General features: G+C 43.4%; 1 protein-coding gene and 1 long non-coding RNA gene across 2 annotated transcripts; one reads left to right on the top strand and one right to left on the bottom strand.

Annotated features, from left to right (window-relative positions):
- The first annotated feature begins 1,377 nt into the window (after positions 1-1,377).
- Positions 1,378-5,160, top strand: LOC311099506. The gene is made up of 2 exons (XR_014609726.1): positions 1,378-1,613; positions 4,699-5,160. It is a non-coding gene; the product is annotated as an uncharacterized lncRNA (long non-coding RNA).
- A 12,637-nt stretch (positions 5,161-17,797) lies between these two features.
- wasf3a (WASP family member 3a) lies at positions 17,798-20,744 on the bottom strand (the record flags this gene model as incomplete). Its single annotated transcript, XM_084140145.1, has 8 exons — positions 17,798-17,955; positions 18,203-18,504; positions 18,613-18,846; positions 18,986-19,167; positions 19,284-19,401; positions 19,486-19,639; positions 19,831-19,965; positions 20,612-20,744. The coding sequence occupies 8 exons, from the start codon at positions 20,742-20,744 to the stop codon at positions 17,798-17,800; spliced, it is 1,416 nt and encodes a 471-aa protein (XP_083996271.1).
- Between the last annotated feature and the right edge of the window lie 757 nt (positions 20,745-21,501).

Here is a 21,501-nt window from a genome sequence, read left to right as displayed (position 1 = left end):
GCGGCCAAAGGAGGTGTTGGCTTTGGGAATGACCAGTGAGATATACCTGCTGGAGCGCAGACTACGGGTGGGTGATGCTATGGTGACCAATGAGCTTAGATAAGGCGGGGATTTGCCTAGCAGTGATTTATAGATGGCCTGGAGCCAGTGGGTTTGACGACGAACATGTAGTGAGGACCAGCCAACAAGAGCGTACAGGTCACAGTGGTGGGTAGTGTATGGGGCTTTGGAGACAAAAAATAAATAAATCAGCGACGTCCTAAAAGTATACTTTTCCTTATTTCCTGGCCTTATTCCTTCATGCTTTTCCTGGACACTCTCTCACACTTTTTCCAAGCCAAAATATGTGTGTCCAGTGTCAATAATTCCTATATACTCTCCCCCCTGTTTGCGTTGTTCCCAACGCAAACAAAGGTAGAAATTTAGAACGGACTTTCATCCCACAGCAAATAACAGCAAAGCGCACACACACAAGTCCTTTAACGGTACATCTGAACAAACACAGACACAAGCACACGAACCGACCAGCGCCCAAAGAACTGTGAGTAATCTCACCTTATCTGCCGGCGTCTTGAGCGGGAGTCATTTCGTAGCCCATGAATGGAATGCTGAGAAAAGACGTAGCACGTCCCAAATCCTCGTCGCCATTAAAATGTGGTGTCTCTCTCCCAGTCCTTTGTTTAAGACACAGTATTTATATTATCGTATCTGAAGATTATGTCTTTGTTAAATGTTTTTCATGAAGAAATGGAATGTTGTTTATGTTAGTATATGTTTTAGTGTAACGTCACGTACAACAGACCGGAAGTGTGTTGTAGACAGGGGAGACTGGGGATTGGCCAGAAGAGGGAGCATCATTGTTTATAAATAGGGGGGAAAACGAAGAAGAAAGTCAGAACGAGCAGCCATTCTGAGGCGTCATTCTCCGGGTGTCATGTCACCTGTCACTTATGCTGTAACCTCGTGATTTTAATAAAAGCCTCTAACACGATGCAGCATAAACGGACTCTTTGTTGACAGCAATAATATGCCACCATTCACCCGATACGACAATATCCAATGTAACGTAATATGGCGTGATTTTAATAAACCAATCCCCGGCTTTCACATATCTCCAAATGTCCTCTATTCCAAGAAACCTATGTAGCAATGCTTTTCCAAATGCTTCAGCAAAGCAGAGTAAAGTTCATCTATTACACCATTTGCAAACATCAGCAAAATCAATAGACCTTCAGACACTACAATCACTACCGGGTTTTACTGAGTTATTGTAAGAGTCAAAGTTAACATGTTTGTCCAATTAGGCTGGAGGATGGAGACATGTTGGCTGGGTGGCGTTGGAGGAGTGGGATGGGAGGTTGGGGGTGGAGGCCCACTTCTTTTCCTGTTTATACTCTACAAGTAGTGGCATGTTAGCTAAACAGATAAGTACCCAGCCTATCAGTTTCCCCCTCCCCTTCTCTGATAAAACCATGTACTCTAATTGGTTGGTTCGATTTCATGGGCTAATAATGATAGAGAAGTTTAACTATAAATGTTTGAGCCACAACAGCAGGACATCACATCCACTTCAAGATTCCCATCCGGAGAACACCTGTAGACTGAGCAGAAAGGTAATGATCAAACTAAACTACTCTGAACAAACTTTTAGTGTCACATCACTTAGACTATGTGCATAAGTATTTGTGAGCTTGGGGTGTGAACAAAAGAAAAGGATGACTGTGTATATATTATGTCTGACTACCTGTATAGGGTTTTCCTTTGGCATGTGTGTGCTCCGCCCTATGGTCACGTAACCTCTGACATCTGCCTTTAACTCAATGGATCACTGCTAGGATATGAGTGAAATATATGCTCCCACCCCTCTGATCACAAACAAAAATAACAATGGGAGATTCTCAATTGGGTAAAAGTCCGTCCTCTCCTCGGCACATCAGTCCTCCTCTCCTTCATGAACGGGAAACCGATGAGTGGTTGAGTGGTCAAGGAAAGGGTAAATTCGTTAGTAGGCGAATGGAGGAGTGTCCTCGCCTCCTCGATAGTCTCCTCCTGCCAAGAAAGCTCAAGAGTATCCTACCTGAGTCCTCCGTGGAAGAGTTTTGAGATCCGCCACATCACCTTTGAATCAGCTGTTTTGTCAGAAGAGAAAAACATGCATATGTTAAAAAACAATATTCTACTTTTATCTAAAAAAATGTCTAGCACAACTAGCTTAATTTATTTGTACTACTTTACACTTATTTTGGGATTCCAACCTTGAAGCAACCACAGATGCAGCCAAATATATTGGCACTATTGCACGATTCACTATTTATTTTAAAATAAACATTTAAATAAATGTTTGGGGTTCATTCGTGTATTTGTTTGATTTACAACTGCACAGGACCAAAAATTATAATCAATCTAAATGGAAATTGCGATTTTTCACTTCCAAGTCGTAATATGGCCTGGATTAAGGATCTATTAAATCTATATTGCTGAAGCGTTAGAGATTGCACAATATAAATTGAAAGCTAATTAAGGTAAAAAGTAAGAAGTTATTTAAGGTGATTTCCGATTGAGCTGTCATATGCATTGTTTACTGTGAATGCAGTCTCCTCTAACACGGGAACATTGCCTTTTAATTTCAATCATGCTGTAACGCTAAACATCCGCAATACAGATAGAATAGAGCCCTAAATTTAGTTGGAGGCAAATTATTCTGGTTTATGTGTAATGAATCTCACCTGTGGCAAACTCAATGGAGAATCTCAGCTGGGGATGGTTTTTGTGTGTGGGAGGCATAGTACAGTGTCTCTATGTACAGTACATGAAATGCAAACATGTGCACATTCCAGATACGTGTCCCTTGGTCCATTCAAAGATATAGCATCATGATTTCAAGTATTGTCTTAGATAGTATATATTCCAGCAGTCTATGCTGATTATTAGTATTGTTACATATTTGACGATTTGTCAAGAAAGACAATCACACAACAGGGATATAAAAATAAAAACTACAATTAATTTGGTGGTTGCTTATATTTGTGTTATTTCGCACATGTACAAGTGTGTATTAATGCACATATGTGAATTGGAAATGTGTTTTTTGCATATCCCAACTCCCACTGATGCACCCTCGGAGACTGAGGTTCACGGCCAGGGTCTGCCGATATCAACGACGACCCTGGAGCAGTTATGGTTAAGGCCCTTGCTTTTCACCTTTTCGGCTCGGGGATTTAAACTAGAGACCTTTCGGTTACTGGCCCGAAGTCTTTAACCGCTAGGCTACCTGCCACCCTAAAAATAAAAAGACCGGCATGAAATTAAGTAGACATTTTGATTGTGGGATTTATTGGTAAAAAATATTATAGGACAGGTGAGGACGATGACAGCTTTGCACACGCTTGGCATTCTCTCAACCAGCTTCACCTGGAATGCTTTTCCAACAGTCTTGAAGGAGCTCCCACATATGCTAAGCACTTGTTGGCTGCTTTTCCTTCACTCTGTGGTCCGAGTCATCCCAAACCATCTCAATTTGGTTGAGGTCGGGGGATTGTGGTGGCCAGGTCATCTGATGCAGCACTCCATCACTCTCCTTCTTGGTAAAATAGCCCTTACACAGCCTGGAGGTGTGTTTGGTCATTGTCCTGTTGAAAACAAATGATAGTCCCACTAAGCCCAAACCAGATGGGATGGCGTATCTCTGCAGAATGTTGTGGTAGCCATGCTAGTTAAGTGTGCCTTGAATTCTAAATAAATCACAGACAGTGTCACCAGCAAACACCCCTACACCATAACACCTTCTCCTCCATGCTTTACGGTGGGAACTACACATGCGGAGATCATCCGTTCCTCTGCAGCAGAGGGAATTCTGGGTCAACCATTCCTATGACGGTCCTCATGAGAGCCAGTTTCATCATAGCGCTTGATGGTTTTTGCGACTGCACTTGAAGAAACTTTCAAAGTTCTTGAAATGTTCCGTATTGACTGACCTTCATGTCTTAAAGTAATGATGGACTGTCGTTTCTCTTTGCTTATTTGAGATTTTCTTGCCATAATATGGACTTGGTCTTTTACCAAATAGGGCTATCTTCTGTATACCACCCCCCCACCCCACCCCACAAATTAACTTTTAAGAAAGCACACCTGTTAATTGAAATGCATTCCAGGTGACTACCTCATGAAGCTGGTTGAGAGAACGCCAAGAGTGTGCAAAGCTGTCATCAAGGCAAAGGGTGGCTATTTGAAGAATCTCAATATAACACTTTTTTGTTTACTACATGATTCCATATGTGTTATTTCATAGTTTTGATGTCTTCACTATTATTCTACAATGTAGAAAATTGTAAAAATAAAGAAAAACCCTTGAATGAGTAGGTGTTCTAAAACGTTTGACCTGTAGTGTATATACAAGTGTTTGAAAAAAGGAGATATGGTGAAACATATGTTATTGTTATACTAATTAACTTTTGATGGTCTGTGGCACTGGCCTTTCCCCAGGCCCTGACACAGTCATGATATCACAACTGGACTGATTTGAAACTAGAAAAACTCAATAGATAAATGTATTTTTTGCTATGATTGAATATTGTAAACTGTGTCAAATCAGCAAACATTTTACTTTCAGTTTCTTTTTTACACTGGCTGTTTCCCAATGTCTCTTTTCTCTCCCTACTGACAGCCCTGTTACCAAAACTCTCTGTTCTGTGTTCACAGTTGACGGCATAGAGGTGAACGGGCCCAAGAACAGCACCGATGTTGAGTGGTCGGATGACCATAAAAAAGTAATGCATACAATTGAGGTCGGAAGTGTCTCAGCATCCGCCGGGCCGACGAAGGCCACATTGGGTCTGGCAGCTACCACCGGCTTTGATATAGGCAAGGAAGGGGTCGGGGCACAATTTCTTGGTTCAGGCTTCTCTATCGGGAAGAAAACATCAATTTCTCTGTTTGGTTCCAAGCTTGAATGGGACTTCAGCAAGTGACACACCACCACTCAGAGCCCAGAGGTCCACTGCTTTGGAGATGTATTCATTCCACCTGTTTAGTTCTCTTATCGCCTACAGACAAGGCTTCAGGGCCACAGATGTGCTTGGTTTACTTACACTTAATGAAAACAGCTTGATGTATTGTACTTAATCAGTGGACTGAATTTACAATATATTCTTATCAACTCTATTGGTGACTGTTCTTTTTTATGCACACACACACACACACACACAGACACACACAGACACACACAGGTATGTACATGTATATATGGGTTAGACAACATCATGAAAACAATGCGCACACTTCAATGGGGTAGAAGTCTGTGAGTTGATGTGATTCTGGATAGCCAAATGGATAGCAACAATGACAAGAAACTGCCATGTGGGGAATCATAATTGGCTTGTTTCAGCTAGTTTTATCTTATTCTTGATACCATGTTATGTTTTGACTGATTTCATGTTAATGCTAATATGGCTCAAATTCACTAGTTAGCTAACCAACAACTATAATGATGTATCTGAGAGACATTAAAGTGCTCATTATGCAAATGTATTTATGTTTTCAACAAACTTTGGAGACTAAATATATTTTACATGTTGTCAACATTCTAAACCAATCCTGTCTGTTTTGCCCCATAGTTGCGCATGCATCGGTTTTGTTGCTAAACAATCAACCTATACATGTATCACAGAAGCCTCTTCTCCTCCACAGCACTATATCACCCCCTAGTGTTCAAACTGAGCTGCTGCAGAACAGGACACTTTCTTTTGGGGCTGGATACATCCGCATACACACACACTCATGGACACACACACATGCACTTTTGTTGCACAGTGATTTCTGAATCAGAGATCCGAGGTCAGACTAGCTCCATATTAATAGAAGCTACATCGTCTAGACGGCAGGGGCGGCAGGTAGTCTAGCAATTAGTAACCGGAAGGTTTCTAGTTAGAATCCCCAAGGTGGAAAAATCTGCCTTTCTGCTCTTGAGCAAGGCAGTTAACCCCCCGGGCGCCAATGACATCGATTAAGGTAGCCCGCAGCATCTTTCTGATTCAGAGGGGTTGGATTAAATACGGAAGACGAATTTAGGTTGAATGCATTCAGTTGTGCAACTGATTAGATTTTCCCTATAACTATAACTTTCAATAACAAATTAAATAATTGAAATATACCTCTCTCTCACTCTCTCCTTCTCCTTCTCCCTCTCTCCTTCCCCCTCTCTATCCCTCTCCCTCTCCCTCCCCTCATCTCCTCTCTCTCTCCCTCTCTCTTTCTCTCTCTTTCTCAAGCTCCACACAGCTGATTTGGGAGGTCAGGGTTCAACCTGTGGTCCAGTCCATCATGAGCAAGATCCAGAGCACTGGGCCCCTAACACAGAGCATCTAATGCAGACGTCACTTTATCCTGGTGCCGGGTCTGACACATACAGACACACGCACGCATTAGAGGACCTGAAAAAGAGCAAAAGACATTGAAAATACATAATTTTGGTTAAAAAGCCATTGAAAGCTGTATTTAACAAATTGTGCTCACTGGCTAGCGTATAGAAAAGTTCCCAGCACCTCGATATTGATCCCAGTCTGACCAAACTCAACGCCAGTGTCAACGGCCACACCCGTCTTGATCTTCGATGGCCCGGGGACGCGGATGCACTCACGAGCTCCGCCTTGGCCTTCGCTTATACACACAGCAGGGATACCTCAGTACCAATGCCAGCTTTTGGCCCCATGGCCTCTGGTTCGATTATGCTGTCTTAAATTTTGCTGTGACACCCTCCAGCCTTCGCGCCCCATCCCACTTTGGGGACGCACTTTCCTGGTTTATTCTCTAATCCATTCCAGTAGCAGCCCTCCTCTTGTAGGATTCCTTTGTGGTAGTTTACAGGGCCGGACAAAGTTGTCTATAGTATCCACCCATCAATTTCTTTCCTTTTTTCAAAATACATTTGCATATAAGGGGGGAGGAGGGGCATACGAGCAACACGTCAACTTAATTTCATGCCGGTCCTTCCCTAGCCTAGTGGTTAGAGCGTTGAACCAGTAACCGTAAAGGTTGCTAGAGTAAATCCCCAAGCCGACCAGGTGAAAAATCTGTCAATGTGCCCTTGAGCAAGGCGCATAAATTGCTCCGGCGTCGTCGTTGATAATGGCAGACCGTGACCCCACTCTCTGTGTGTGTCTCAGTGGGAGTTGGGATATGCAAAAAACACATTTCCAATACACGCTTATACATATTTGATTTGAAATAGGACAAATATAATATTTTATTTTTATATCCCCGTTGTGTGATTGTCCTTCTTGCTGAATAGTCAAATATCTAATAATACTAATAATCAGCATAGACTAATGGAATGTATACTATATAAGCTAGGGCTGTGGCAGTCATGACATGTTGTTAGACAGTAACTGCCGGTCTCACAGTAATTGACCGGTAATGAACATAAACACGTTTTCCCCATTCCCGAGCGAGTGCGCATATGAGCTACGTTGAGTGGAAAAGTGATAATTTGAAACAGGTCCTATATGCTAGATTTAGTGTTATTTGAAAACATTAGTTGTGAATGATACAAACCTTAGAATGTCTCAGAAATCAGAACGTGGGCTGCATGGTGCTTCTACATCTGCATTGCTTGCTGTTTGGGGTTTTAGGCTGGGTTTCTGTATAGCACTTTGTGACATCTGCTGATGTAAAAAGGGCTTTATAAATACATTTTATTGATTGATATGTTGGAAAATTGATTGGATTTGGAAAAAGTCGCAAAAACAACAAGTAATAAAAAAAAATCACAAAGTTATGGGTAAAAATTATTGACACCGCTATAGATTCTTATAAATAAAGTGTCAAAAGTGTTTTATTTGGTCCCATATTCCTAGCCACAATGACTACATAAAGCTTGTAACTCTACAAACGTGTTGCATGCATTTGCAGTTCGTTTTGGTTGTGTTTCAGATTATTTTGTGCCCAATAGAAATTAATGGTAAATAATGTATTGTGTCATTTTGGAGTCACTTTTATTGTAAATAAGAATATAATATGTTTCTAAACGCTTCTACATTCATGTGGATGCTACCATGATTACGGATAATCCTGAATGAATTGTGAATAATGAAGAGTGAGAAAGTTACAGAGGGTCAAAGATCATACCCCCAAGACATGCTAACCTCTCACCATTACTAATAACAGGGGAGGTTAGCATGTCTTGGGGATATGATATTTCACCCTCTGTAACTTCTTCACTCATCATTATTCATTATTCCTTCAGGATAGTCTGAAACACAACCAAAACGAACTGCAAATGCATCCAACAACTTTGTAGAGTCACAAGTGTTATAGGAATATGGGACTAAATACTAAACATTTGACTATTTTATTTATAAGAATAAAAAACATCATCTCTTTCTCTGAGCAATTGTATTAGTACAATATAATATAATTGTAAATGAGCTCAGTATTTGAATTATTTATTTTATACAGTCATTACTGCTCATCTTTATCAAGGGTGTCAATAAATCCAGACCCCAATGTATGTAATAATCAGCATAGACTGCTGGAATGTATACTGTTGCGGATATTCTGAAGTAAATGCCCAGTTCACTATAAACTCACTATCACAGTGGCAAAGTACCTCTCCATAATGTCCGCCCAGTAACCTGACAGCTCACCTGACGGGTCAGGTGGTCACCAGCTGACCATATTAAGATGGCCGCTACACACACACCACACCAAACAATTAATGGAACAGCAGCCATCGATGAAAAGCACATTATCCGCGAGGCGAAGAGAGGAACACAGCTGGATGATATGGGGGTAGCAATAGCGGAAGCATTGTGCGATTCTGTTGGCGCGAGAGTCCAGTTGGTGAGAATGAGTGGACGATGGTGAAGAGTGGAGTAAAAGGGGCTAAAGTTGGAAAAGAACAGCAGGTTATGGTTGGAGTGAGATTCACCAGCAAGGATGGTTTTTGGGGTGACACATTTGCAGTCTGGAAGATGGTGAAGGACGAATTGGGAAAAGTGGAATCGGTCAGAGACCAGGAGCGGTATGATGTGTATTTTGCATGTGTCAAAAGCGCAAAAGGAGAAAGCTCTGTGGCTCTACAAGATATTAAAGTATGATGTGGAAAGCTATGATTTGTCAGAGTAGGGCACCAGTTAAAGGCGTCATCTCTGGTGTCTTGTTGGACATAGAGGCTGTGTGGTTTAGGGATAACATGCCAGGAGTGGTAGACGCATGTCGCTTGACCCGAATGATAGACGGAAAGAAGGAGCAATGCCTATCGGTTTTACTGTCATTTGATGAAGTGGTTTTCCCGACTCATATAAAACTTGGGTATGTGAGATATGCGGTGAGACCGTATGTACAGAAACCACTGCAGTGTTACAATTTTAAAAACTTTGGACAGGTGGCAAGTGTTTGTCGAAGGAATAAATATGTCATAGTTGAAGAGTCAGATGAAGCATGTTACTGTAATAAAACATCTAAGAAGCTAGACATCATTGTGAAGGCGGCAAATAGATTTCTGGATCTCCAGGACTTTACAGCCGAAATGTTACCGGGAGTACTGAATGAAGAGGTTCCCCCCTCCCAGGTTCCTGATCCTGTGTAGGTATCTGAATAGACATGTAAATCCAACAGAAATTCAGGGTAGTAGAGTGAAATTTTGTTCGTGTTTTTGGTAATTAGTATGAATTTGTTCATCCAAAACAGATTTTGGGGGATTTTTTTTACTACTTCGTACAGTAGGTGGCGGCATTACACCTTATGAGTGTAGTCTGCCGATAAACCTCGAAGAAGAAGAACAGCAGTATGCGTCTGACCAAAAGTGAGTTATCTGATGTTTTGTCTTACTATGTACTTTCATTTGTCCTATAGTTTCCGATTTATCAGATGATGATCTTGAACTTTACTTATGATGCTGTAATTGCCCTATTGTTTAGCATGTTGCATATTGTTCATTTAAGTTTAAGCAATTTCAGTACTGCTACTTATAGCACCCTTCGAGTAGCATTATATGGGAAATGTCTATTGATGAATTGTGCCTTCGGTAATTGTAGCTTATTGTGGATTTATGTCGATAACTGTCACTTGTTTCCTTTGATCCTAGAACCATACATACTACATTTTATAACTTAAATGTCCTCTGATTGACCTGCGTAAATAAAACGGATCAAAGAGAAGTCCTGAATCTCTCTGACAGGAGCCCTTGGGCGGCCATCACTGTGCACTAAAACCAGCCATACAGTCCTTTCAAAACTAGACCATTTTTTACATGGTCCTTCAAGCGGATTTGGTGGCTACCAAAAAAGGATGTATACAGGACATTCTCATTTAGCCAGCTCTCGGGAAGGACGCCCAGTCCGACAGTGCCATTCACCAAAGCGGTATGGCTATGAGCACTTTCACCTAGAGGTTGGCAACCTCCACAGAGCTGACGCACCTACCAGCTTACCACCGGCACAACCAGTGCACCATCTCCACAGAGCTGACGCACCTACCAGCTTACCACCGGCACAACCAGTACACCACCTCCACAGCAGAACCAGCAACAAGAGCTGAACATGAAGTCATTAAGAGAGCTTGTGGTGTCTAAAGCCGAAATTGAAGAGATGGCACAGGCTGAGCAGTTTAGGAGCCAACTGCTCCAGTACAGGAGGCGCCATGAAGGCATCAGGTGCTTGACCACATTTCTTAATTCCTATTGGAGGAGAATCACAGTCACTCAATCCCTGGCCACAGTCAGGACAGTGGGCCTCCGGCTGGTCCCCGCACAACTGCTCCTCAACCAGCAACAGTACAAAGTAACACTTCTGACGCCGATGAGTCCTATGTCTCATTTCAAGGTTTGCAACCAGAGCAAGAGGAAGCCGAGCCTGGACCTCAAGATAGGCTCCAAGAGACAAGCCTCTTCCTCACCTTAGAGGTACCTCTACACCAGGTAGGTACCTCTACACCAGGTCCCAAAGACAATCCTCCTCAGTGGTCCTCCGGAAGCTAGAGGCTTCCCACTTTGACCCTGAAGTCCTCCAACTGGGTAAACCCCAACCACAAGGTTCTAGCAGTCCTAACCTGTTATCCTACGTAGAGGGTGCTTTCACAACATACATGTTGTTCCAACTACCTACACCTTCAGCCTCAGCCAGGCCTTCAGATTGGCAAACTGCCCTGTGGAGAACACTGAGGAGCAGTGCCTGATCCTTTCATCCTATCCAGACTGCATCCCATGGACAGCAGAAAAGGGTGCAACAGTTTAGCAGAGTGCAACACTGCAGCTACAGCAGAAACCCAAGTCTCTCAAACTCAAGCAAGATGGACATCTGACCTACCATGGTCGCTCCTCTCCCCGTAGGCTTTACAGATGCTCCCCAACCCTTGGCAGCAACCCTTCTAATTTTGTGTACCCTGCGCGCATAACCCATGTGGAATTCCGGGTCTCTGGCAGCGCTTGGAACTGACGATCTGCGGTCAAGAACGCTGAGTTCATCTCTGCCCATTCTGTCCTTCAGTCCCTTGACTTTTTGGCCCTGACGGAGACATGGATCCACCCAGAGAACACTGCTTCTCCAGCTGCTCTTTCTTCATCAAACTACATTTTCTCTCATTGTCCAAGAGCATCTGGTCATCGCGGTGGTGGCACAAGTCTACTAATTTCTCCTAAATTGAGATTTTCACTTTTCTCTCTCTCTCACCTGTCCATCTCCCCTCATTTGAATTCCATACTGTCACTTGTCCACTCAAGCTTAACATTGTTGTCATCTATCGCCCACCAGGTGCCCTTGGAGAGTTCCTCAATGAGCTTGATGCGTTGATGAGCTAATTTCCTGACGATGGCTCACCACTCTTCGTACTTGGCGACTTCAACCTCCCGACGTCTCCCTTTGAATTCATTTCTTTCCAACTCTCTCTTTCCCCTCCTTGCCTCTTGACCTCACACTTCTCCAATCCCCTACAACTCACAAGGCAGGCAATACACTTGACCTCATCTTTACTAGAGGCTGCTCGCCTACTAATCTCACTGGAACCCCCCTACAGGTCTCTGATCACTACTTTTGTTTCCTTTTCTGTCTCCCTTTCTGCCAACCCTAAACACTCAGCCCTTACCCAGATGGTCATGCACAGTCACAATCTTTGCTCTCTCTATCCCACTACGCTCTCGTCTTCTATCCTATCATCTGTCCCTTCTGCTAAATCCTTCTCCCTCCTGTCTCCTGATTCTGCCTCTTCAACCCTACTCTCCTCCCTTTCAGTATCCTATGACTCGCACTGTCCCCTTTCCTCCAAGCCAGCTCAGCCCTCCCCTCCTGCTCCGTGGCTGAGTGACTCATTGCGAGCTTACAGAACAGGGCTGCGGGTAGCTGAGCAAAAATTGAGGGAAACTAAACCTATCATCCTTTCACTCCCTCTACCACTCTGAATTTCAAGCTTCTGCCTCTAACCCTAGGAAACCTTCTCCTCCCTCACTGCGGACAACTTTGTCAACCACTTTGAAAAGAAGGTTGACGACATCAGCTCCAAGTGATTTTAATTGTGTAAGCAAGGTTTGAATTTATGTTTTAGTCAAACATATCTGTCTGTGCTTCTTGCGGTCAATTTGCAGTCTACAAATTATTTGTAATTATGTTCCGGCCCCCTGACCATACGCTCAAGAAGAAAATCGGCCCATGGCTGAATCTAGTTGATGATCCCTTCCATAGATTGTGATCCCTTCCCCCAGCAAAATGTTCTAAAAACCTGTTTTTGCTTTGTCATTATTGGGTATTGTGTGTAGATTGATGAGGAAAAATAACAATTTAATCCATTTTAGAATAAGGCTGTAACGTAACAAAATGTGGAAAAAGTCAAGGGGTCTGAATACTTTCCGAATACACTAGCTGTTATAAAGGCTTTATGAATGCATGAATAAGGACACCTACAGTAAAGTGTTACCAACATTTCTTTCAGTCATTTAACTTCATTACTAAACATGATCACTCACAATGCAAGAGGGAACGTTTCTTTGTATTTTCCTGGAAACCCTGTGACCCAATTAGATTCATGTTGGTTGCCCTAATGTGTTGTTAATGTCTCTTCCTCATCTTTGTGACAAATGGATGCAGTGGAAGACACATGACATCAAAAAGTGAACACACAGACGTCATCTTGGTTTTATCCAAGAGTCTCTCACGCTATCCTGAGTGTGCACTATGCACTCAACAGAGAGTTACCTGATACGTGCATAGGTCTGTCTGTGTTTAGAGGGATTACCCCCTCCCCCTCCCGCAAGCAGAAGAGGCATTAGCAGAGGAGAGATGGCACTGTGTACCTGTAGGGAGACTTGTTAATACAGCCACAGTGTCTAGGACCCTGGGTAGGCACCCTCTCAAACTGCTAAGCCTGCTTCTGAGGGCTTAGTGTGTCTGGGTCCCTGGCCCTACACTTAGCTACTTGTACTGGCACACTTCTACTGACCAAAACCCTACCAATATTCCATTTGTATGACTGATGCCTTGTATGGAACTCATGCACAGGTGTCATGGAAGTACATTCAGTCATATAGGAGCCTGTCCATACAGTCAGTAGACAGCTCATGCAGTACGAAGTCCTTGACTTGTCTGAGTTCTACTTGAGGTTCTCTACTCACTCTGTCACTCTTCATTCATGTCTATTCCTGACCTAATTTGTCTCTGTTTGTTTACCTGTTCAGTCTGGCAGCAGTAAAGATACAGAGTACCTTCAGCAGTGGGTAATCCTATTCCAAATGATCCAGGAAATGGTTTCCTCCCTTCAAGTCCCTTCATGTACATAACTACTTAGGAGTCATCATTTAGAGTGGATTCTTCCCTAATAGTTACATTTGTCATAACATTTCAGCATGATACGAACGTTTGCAGTTTGTTGATAGCGAAAATCTAGAATTCTTATTGCCAAAACTCAAGTGTGAATCATGTAAAGCTTATTTCTCTCCAATTGTGTGAACAAATTTGTTTACATCCCTGTTAGTGAGCATTTCTCCTTTGTCAAGATATACCACACCTGTCAGGTGGATGGACTATCAAGAAGCTGATTAAACAGCATGATCGTTACACAGGTGCACCTTGTGCTGGGACAATAAAAGGCCACTCTAAAATGTGCAGTTTTATCACACAACACAATGCCACAGATGTCTCAAGTTGAGGGAGCGTGCAATTGGCATGCTGACTGCAGGAATGTACACCAGAGCTGTTGCCTGAGAATTGAATGTTCATTTCTCTACCATAAGCCGCCTCAATATCGTTTTTGAGAATTTGGCAGTACGTCCAACCGGCCTCACAACCGCAGACCACGTGTAACCACGCAAGTCCAGGACCTCCACATCCGGCTTCTTCACCTGCGGGATCATCTGAGACCAGCCACCCGGGCAGCCAATGAATCTGTGGGTTTGCACAACCGAAGAACTTCCAGAAACCGTCTCAGGGAAGCTCATCTGCGTGCTCGTCGTCCTCACCAGGGTCTCGACCTGATTGCAGTTCGGCATCGTAACCGACTTTAGTGGGCAAACCGCTCATGTGGGCAAGCGGTTTGCTGATGTCAACATTGTGGCGGTGGGGTTATGGTATGGGCAGTCATAAGCTATGGACAACGAACAATTGCATTTTATCGATGGCTATTTGAATTCTCAGAGGTACCGTGACGAGATCCTGAGGCCCATTGTCGTGCCATTCATCCGCCACCATCACCAAGTTTCAGCATGATAATGCACGGCCCTATATCGCAAGGATCTGTACACAATTTCTGGAAGCTGAAAATGTCCCAGTTCTTCCATGGCCTGCATACTCACCAGACATGATGTCACCCATTGAGCATGTTTGGGATGCTCTGGATCGACATGTACGACAGCGTGATCCAGTTCCCGCCAATATTCAGCAACTCGCACAGCCATTGAAGAGGAGTGGGACAACATTCCACAGGCCACAATCAACCGCCTGATCAACTCTATGCAAAGGAGATGTCGAGTTGCATGAGGCAAATGGTGGTCACACCAGATACTGACTGGTTTTCTGATCCACGCCCCTATCTTGTTGAAGGTATCTGTGACCAACAGACAGTATTCACAGTCACATGAAATCCATAGATTAGGGCCTACGGAATTTACAGTTGAAGTCAGAAGTTTACATACACTTAGGCTGGAGTCATTAAAACTCGTTTTTCAACCACTCCACACATTTTTTGTTAACAAACTATAGTTTTGGCAAATCGTTTAGGACATCTACTTTGTGCATGACACAAGTAATTTTTCCAACAATTGTTTACAGACAGATTATTTCACTTATAATTCACTGTATCACAATTCCAGTGGGTCAAAAGTTTACATACACTAAGTTGACTGCCTTTAAACAGCTTGGGAAATTCCAGAAGATGATGTCTAATTGACATAATTTGAGTCAATTGGAGGTGTACCTGTGGATGTATTTCAAGGCCTACCTTCAAACTCAGTGCCTCTTTGCTTGACATCATGGGAAAATCAAAAGAAATCAGCCAAGACCTCAGAATAAAAATTGTAGACCTCCACAAGTCTGGTTCATCCTTGGGAGTAATTTCCAAACACCTGAAGGTACCACGTTCATCTGTACAAACGATAGCACGCAAGTATAAACACCATGGGACCACGCAGCCGTCATACCACTCAGGAAGGAGACGCGTTCTGTCTCCTAGAAATTAACGTAGTTTGGTGCGAAAAGTGCAAATCAATCCCAGAACAACAGCAAAATACCTTGTGAAGATGCTGGAGGAAACAGGTACAAAAGTATCTATATTTTTATCCACAGTAAAACGAGTCCTATATCGACATAACCTGAAAGGCCGCTCAGCAAGGAAGAAGCCACTGCTCCAAAACCGCCATAAAAAAGCCAGACTAAGGTTTGCAACTGCACATGGGGACAAAGATCGTACTTTTTGGAGAAATGTCCTCTGGTCTGATGAAACAAAAATAGAACTGTTTGGCCATAATGTTTGGAGGAAAAAGGGGGGGCTTGCAAGCCGAAGAAAACCATCCCAACCGTGAAGTACGGAGGTGGCAGCATCATGCTGTGTGGGTGCTTTGCTGCAGGAGGGACTGGTGCACTTCACAAAATAGATGGCATCATGAGGAAGGAAAATTATGTGGATATATTGAAGCAACATCTCAAGACATCAGTCAGGAAGTTAAAGCTTGGTCACAAATGGGTCTTCCAAATGGACAATGACCCCAAGCATACTTCCAAAGTTGTGGCAAAATGGCTTAAGGACAACAAAGTCAAGGTATTGGAGTGGCCATCACAAAGCCCTGACTGCAATCCTATAGAAAGTTTGTGGGCAGAACTGAAAAAGCGTGTGTGAGCAAGGAGGCCTACAAACCTGACTCAGTTACACCAGCTCTGTCAGGAGGAATGGGCCAAAATTCACCCAACTTATTGTGGGAAGCTTGTGGAAGGCTACCCGAAACGTTTGACCCAAGTTAAACAATTTAAAGGTAATGCTACGAAATACTAATTGAGTGTATGTAAACTTCTGACCCACTGGGAATGTGATGAAAGAAATAAAAGCTGAAATAAATTATTCTCTCTACTATTATTCTGACATTTCACATTCTTAAAATAAAGTGGTGATCCTAACTGACCTAAAACAGGGCATTTTTACTATGATTAAATGTCAGTAATTGTGAAAAACTGAGTTTAAATGTATTTGGCTAAGGTGTATGTAAACTTCCCGACTTCAACTGTATTTCAATTGACTGATTTCCTTATGAACTGTAACTCAGTAAAATCTTTGAAATTGTTGCCTGTTGCGTTTATATTTTTGTTCAGTATAATAAGGTGCATTAAACGTGAGCACAGTGCCACTCAGGAGTCATCTTAAATATAGCGCTAGAATACATTTGAAGAAGAAGATGTTTCCATTGACAAGCAATTCATAATTTGTGTCATTGGTTGCACTCCAACTCATTTTAAACACAGTCGAGCTGGAACGTACCGCTATGTCTGTTCAGAGACGGTCTCCTATGCTACAGAGAACCTCAAATTTACATTTACATTTTAGTCATTTAGCAGACGCTCTTCTCCAGAGCGACTTACAGTTAGTGAGTGCATACATTATATTTTTTTTTTTTTTCAAATCTTTCTAATCGTTGACTAAGAGAAAGTTCAGAGGTGATGAGAAGTCACATGAAGATCAGCTAAGTATGTTGGAATATAGTTGGAATTTAATTGACTTCAACATTTTCAAGGGCATACCGGTAAGACAATAAGTACCCTAATGCTGTAATTGTCTTATGCATCAGGAGTGTACACATTTACCTTCACACAGGTCGTGACACAGACATCATGGGAGTAATCAAAAGAAGATCACGAATTCAGATAAAATCAAATGATGATAAGTGACATTGAGAGTATAGTGTTGGTGATGTATTTAGATGAAATGATCATGTTGGTGTCTGATAAAGAGAGCTGACAGCTCTGTAGGTACAGTAGGGAAAGGGGGAAATTCACCACTTGGTTATTTGGTCCGCATACCTTTGAGTGATTTCAGCTGAATCTCAGTTCATCAGGAAACTAATTTGCCTTAATTTGAAGTCCATTCACCTACTGGACACAATGGCTAACATTAAAATGCAAGTGGGTCCTCAGCCTATGCCCACTTATCATTATTAACCATAAAATGGTCATTGGTCTGTAAAAACAGTGTCCCTGACCGCATACTGCATACGAGACTCCCATAATTCATCTGCACAGCTGTACCACATCACCGTTGTGGGATAGTTGGGCTGGAGGAGAGATGTGTCCATGGTGTGAGGTCACAGTGTGGGGCGGAGTCAGGGGCGGAGTCAGGGTCAGTCTGACCAGTCGTTGTCCTCCAGTTCGGAATCGTCCTCTGAGTCGCTGTAGTCCACTGCGATGCGTCGGGACAGGATGGTGGCCACGTCGTTCCCCACAGGCTCCCGCTTGGCCTGCTGCTCCTGCTGCTCCTGCCCCTTCTTCAGCTGGATGCCTGAGAAACACACACACACACACACACACACACACACACACACACACACACACACACACACACACACACACAAACAGACCCACACAGACCCAGACCCACACAAACAGACCCACACAAACAGACCCACACACAAGAGACATTCACAAACAGTCTAAACATGAACTTCTGTGCAAATACTTTGTATTAAAAAAAATAACCTCTGCTGTCTCCAGAAGATAGGTAAACATCTAAGTACAGCTAAACTTACCCATGCGAATTGCTGACAGAAGGTCACTTCGAGTACCAGTGACAGGCTGGGTGTCCTGTCTCTTCCGATCACTGAGTCCTGCCAGTTGGGGTGGGGCGGGAGGGACTGGTGGTGGGGGTGGACCTGGGGGAGGTGGAATCATACGGGGTCCTGGGGGAGATAGCATTGGGAGACAATAGCCTGAGGATCCAGTAAGGGGGGTGGGGGATACCATGGGAGAGCCAAAGGCTGTCTCTGCAGATGGGATAAGAGGGGCTGGGGGAGGAGGTGGTGTTCCGGAACTGGCACAGTACTCCATTATACTGAGAGAGAAAGATAGAGAGAAGGTTTTCAGTTTTAGAACAATTAGCATAAACAAATCAGATTCACTAACCTATATTACAGATTTCTTATTGTTACAGTCACAATACCTGTAGTCTGCAGGTGGAAGCGTTATAGTGCCATTCATTCTCTCAGTGGAATGATGCAGAGGGGTGGGGTGGTGTGTGCGATTGAGAGTCCCCTCTCTGTAGCTGACGCCGATGCTGTGGTACTCATGCTCCACAGACTCATGGATGTCTGCAGGCTGGTAGGGGTGAGCCAGGGTGTGGTTGGATGTAGCATGGGGAAGGCCTGGAGCAGTTGGGTAGTCTGGCAGATCATATCTAGTCAACATTAAAAGTCATTATTATTAACTCTTTACACTGATAATATTTTAATATGCCATTTGGAAAGCAAATGGTGAAGGAAGCCTTTGCTCAGGAGAGATGAATATAGTCCTAATTGGGGGAAGGAACCACTGACCTGCTCTCCGGGGAGAGGGAGCCCTCAGACGACGCCCCCCGGTGGAGAGAGTGAGGGTGGCGATGGTCTGGGCGAAGCTCTTTGTCGAACGCCATCATGTTCCACTCGTGACGGCGGTTTCGGGCTTTACGAACCTTCTTCACCTCACGCTGAAGTGTGCCGTCAACACATCGCTTCTGCTCCTGAGAGAGAGAGCGAGGTCATTTTGCAAATAGGTGTGGAGTTATACAGGATATTGTCTACACAAGTTGCTAAGAAGAAATGAGCTGTTTAAAGTGAGATATTAAGAGTCTCTCACCCGTTGTCTTCTTCTCTCCTTCCTCTTATCCTCCGTGTCCTGCAGCATCTTCTCTCTCCACAGGTCAAAGAAGTAGGACGGGTCTGTGTAGAACTTCATCCCATCAGTGTGGTCATCTCTGTGTCAAAAGAGAGACTAGTTAGCTATACGTCACGACTGGAGGTTAAAGCTCGTCTGGTGATTGTGATGCATCCACACAAACCTGTAGGCAGAGAGGATGCTGAGAGGAGGAGGCTTGTCGCTGGTGTTGTACATCTCCGCCACAGGGTTGGATGTGCTGCTTTTGGACACCACCTGCTGGTCCTGGACTGTGGAACACTTAAACGCCTTCCTCATGTTGATGTCCTGCAGAGAGACTGGAGAGCAAAACAGAGCATGTGAGATTGATAGAAAGGTAAGCAATAAGAAGATACTGAGATAAGTAGATTATGGGCCATGCAGAACCAGAGACAAGGAGGACAACTAATGAGTCGGTTCTTCTCTTTCAACATTACAGAGAAGATTATTCTTTTTTTCCCTTATCCCCTGACCCCTGACCCCAACTGACCCTCTTCCACAGTGGAATCCAGCTGGGTGACCTTGACAGCCAAGCGGTCGATGCGGTCTTGGAGACCGTTTGCACGCACGTAAAAGGTGTTAGCCTCACTAAACAGCTCTCCAAAGACGTCCTCTGCATGTTTACCTGAAGCATGAGGACAGAGAGTAGTCATTACTACAGACTTTCACCGTGTCCAACTGGTCAGACAAGATGATTGGAGAAGTACACTTCATACTACACAGAAAAGAGCAAAGAGATAAGTTGAGGTCAAGTTGAACAGACAGGAGCAACTTAGTGATGGAGATTTCCAACCAACCAAATTATTGAGATTTGTCAAAACGCTGAGACAAGAGCACAATCTCTTTCTTTCTCTCTCTCTGTCCCTCTCTCCCTCACTCCTTTATTTGCTTCTGTGAAACTAAGCTCTACAGTAAGCTCTAATCTCCAGTGACTTCATACAATCCCAACCCACACAGACACAGTAATATGGGTATGTATGGACCAGATGTCTCATCCTCTAATTCTCTCTATCCCTCCCCACACTAAAACACACACACACATCTGTCAATATCAACATGTATTTTACCAAATAGATTCCAATCATTAAAAACATTTAAATGCACTGAGTTAATTTATCTGCATAAGCTGGTCATTTTTCCAGTGTAACACTGAGGGATGTGGGTGTATAGGTCACCATTCTGGAGGATGGATGCATAAATCTGGTTAAATGATAGGTGATTACTTAATGTACATAACGAGGGGGTGTGACTGTGTGGAAGGTGTGTCTTACTTAGACTGCTGAGCTGACGTATGATGGCAGACAGACTGTTGTTGGTGACGCACTCCAGCTCACTGCCAATCCCCTTGGGCAGCGCCCCGCGGCAGAGGTTCCGGGGCTCTATGTTCCTCTTGACCAGGGGCATGATCTCCCCTCACACCACGCCACACACCACCTGCTGGGACACACAGCCACTGACAATAACCTCCATGTTCCATTAGACACAAACAGACAATTCAGACCAGATTAAGGCATGAGACAGAGGCAGTCGACTCAAACCTCTCCGGATTATATTACTAACCAAATCCCATTCGTCTTTATGTAATGCCATCAGAGCACATACAAGTTTCATCATGGAACAAACTAAATAATAAATAATATAACTACTCTTTACGTCACCCCAGAGCCTTTCATTTCATTCATGGAAAATTCCTTAGAGAGGCAATTCATTGTATTAGACCCTGAAACAGCCAATCAAGACTTGTTTCCAGACATTTAACTGCAGGAAAATACATTAATTTACACATAATCACAAGGGGTCCCCCTGAGTGACTATAGGCTCAAACTATGCTTTTTGTAAACAACCTGGTATCAAACCCAGTTTTTTTGGTATTTCAATATTGTGTTGTATAGTCAACTGAGCTAAAGCCTATGTGTTACCTCTGGGAGACACAGGTTTTAGCTTTCAGTCAAGGCAAGCATACTAATGCAACTGTTGAATCATTTTTGAACCTTTGCTATTATAAATTATTATTTGGCTTATATAAGGGAAGTATATATGAATGTAGTCTTATTTGAAGTAGAATTATGCTAAATTTAAGTTAGGGGCCTTGCTGTGCAACATATTATGAATGGTGACACATGCCATGCAAGACTGGGAGGAACCTCAGCAATGTTAAACT

Source organism: Coregonus lavaretus, assembly GCF_964263955.1.
Source record: "Coregonus lavaretus genome assembly, chromosome: 24".
Classification (NCBI taxonomy): Eukaryota; Metazoa; Chordata; class Actinopteri; order Salmoniformes; family Salmonidae; genus Coregonus; species Coregonus lavaretus.
This window is presented reverse-complemented; position numbering and strand designations above follow the sequence as displayed.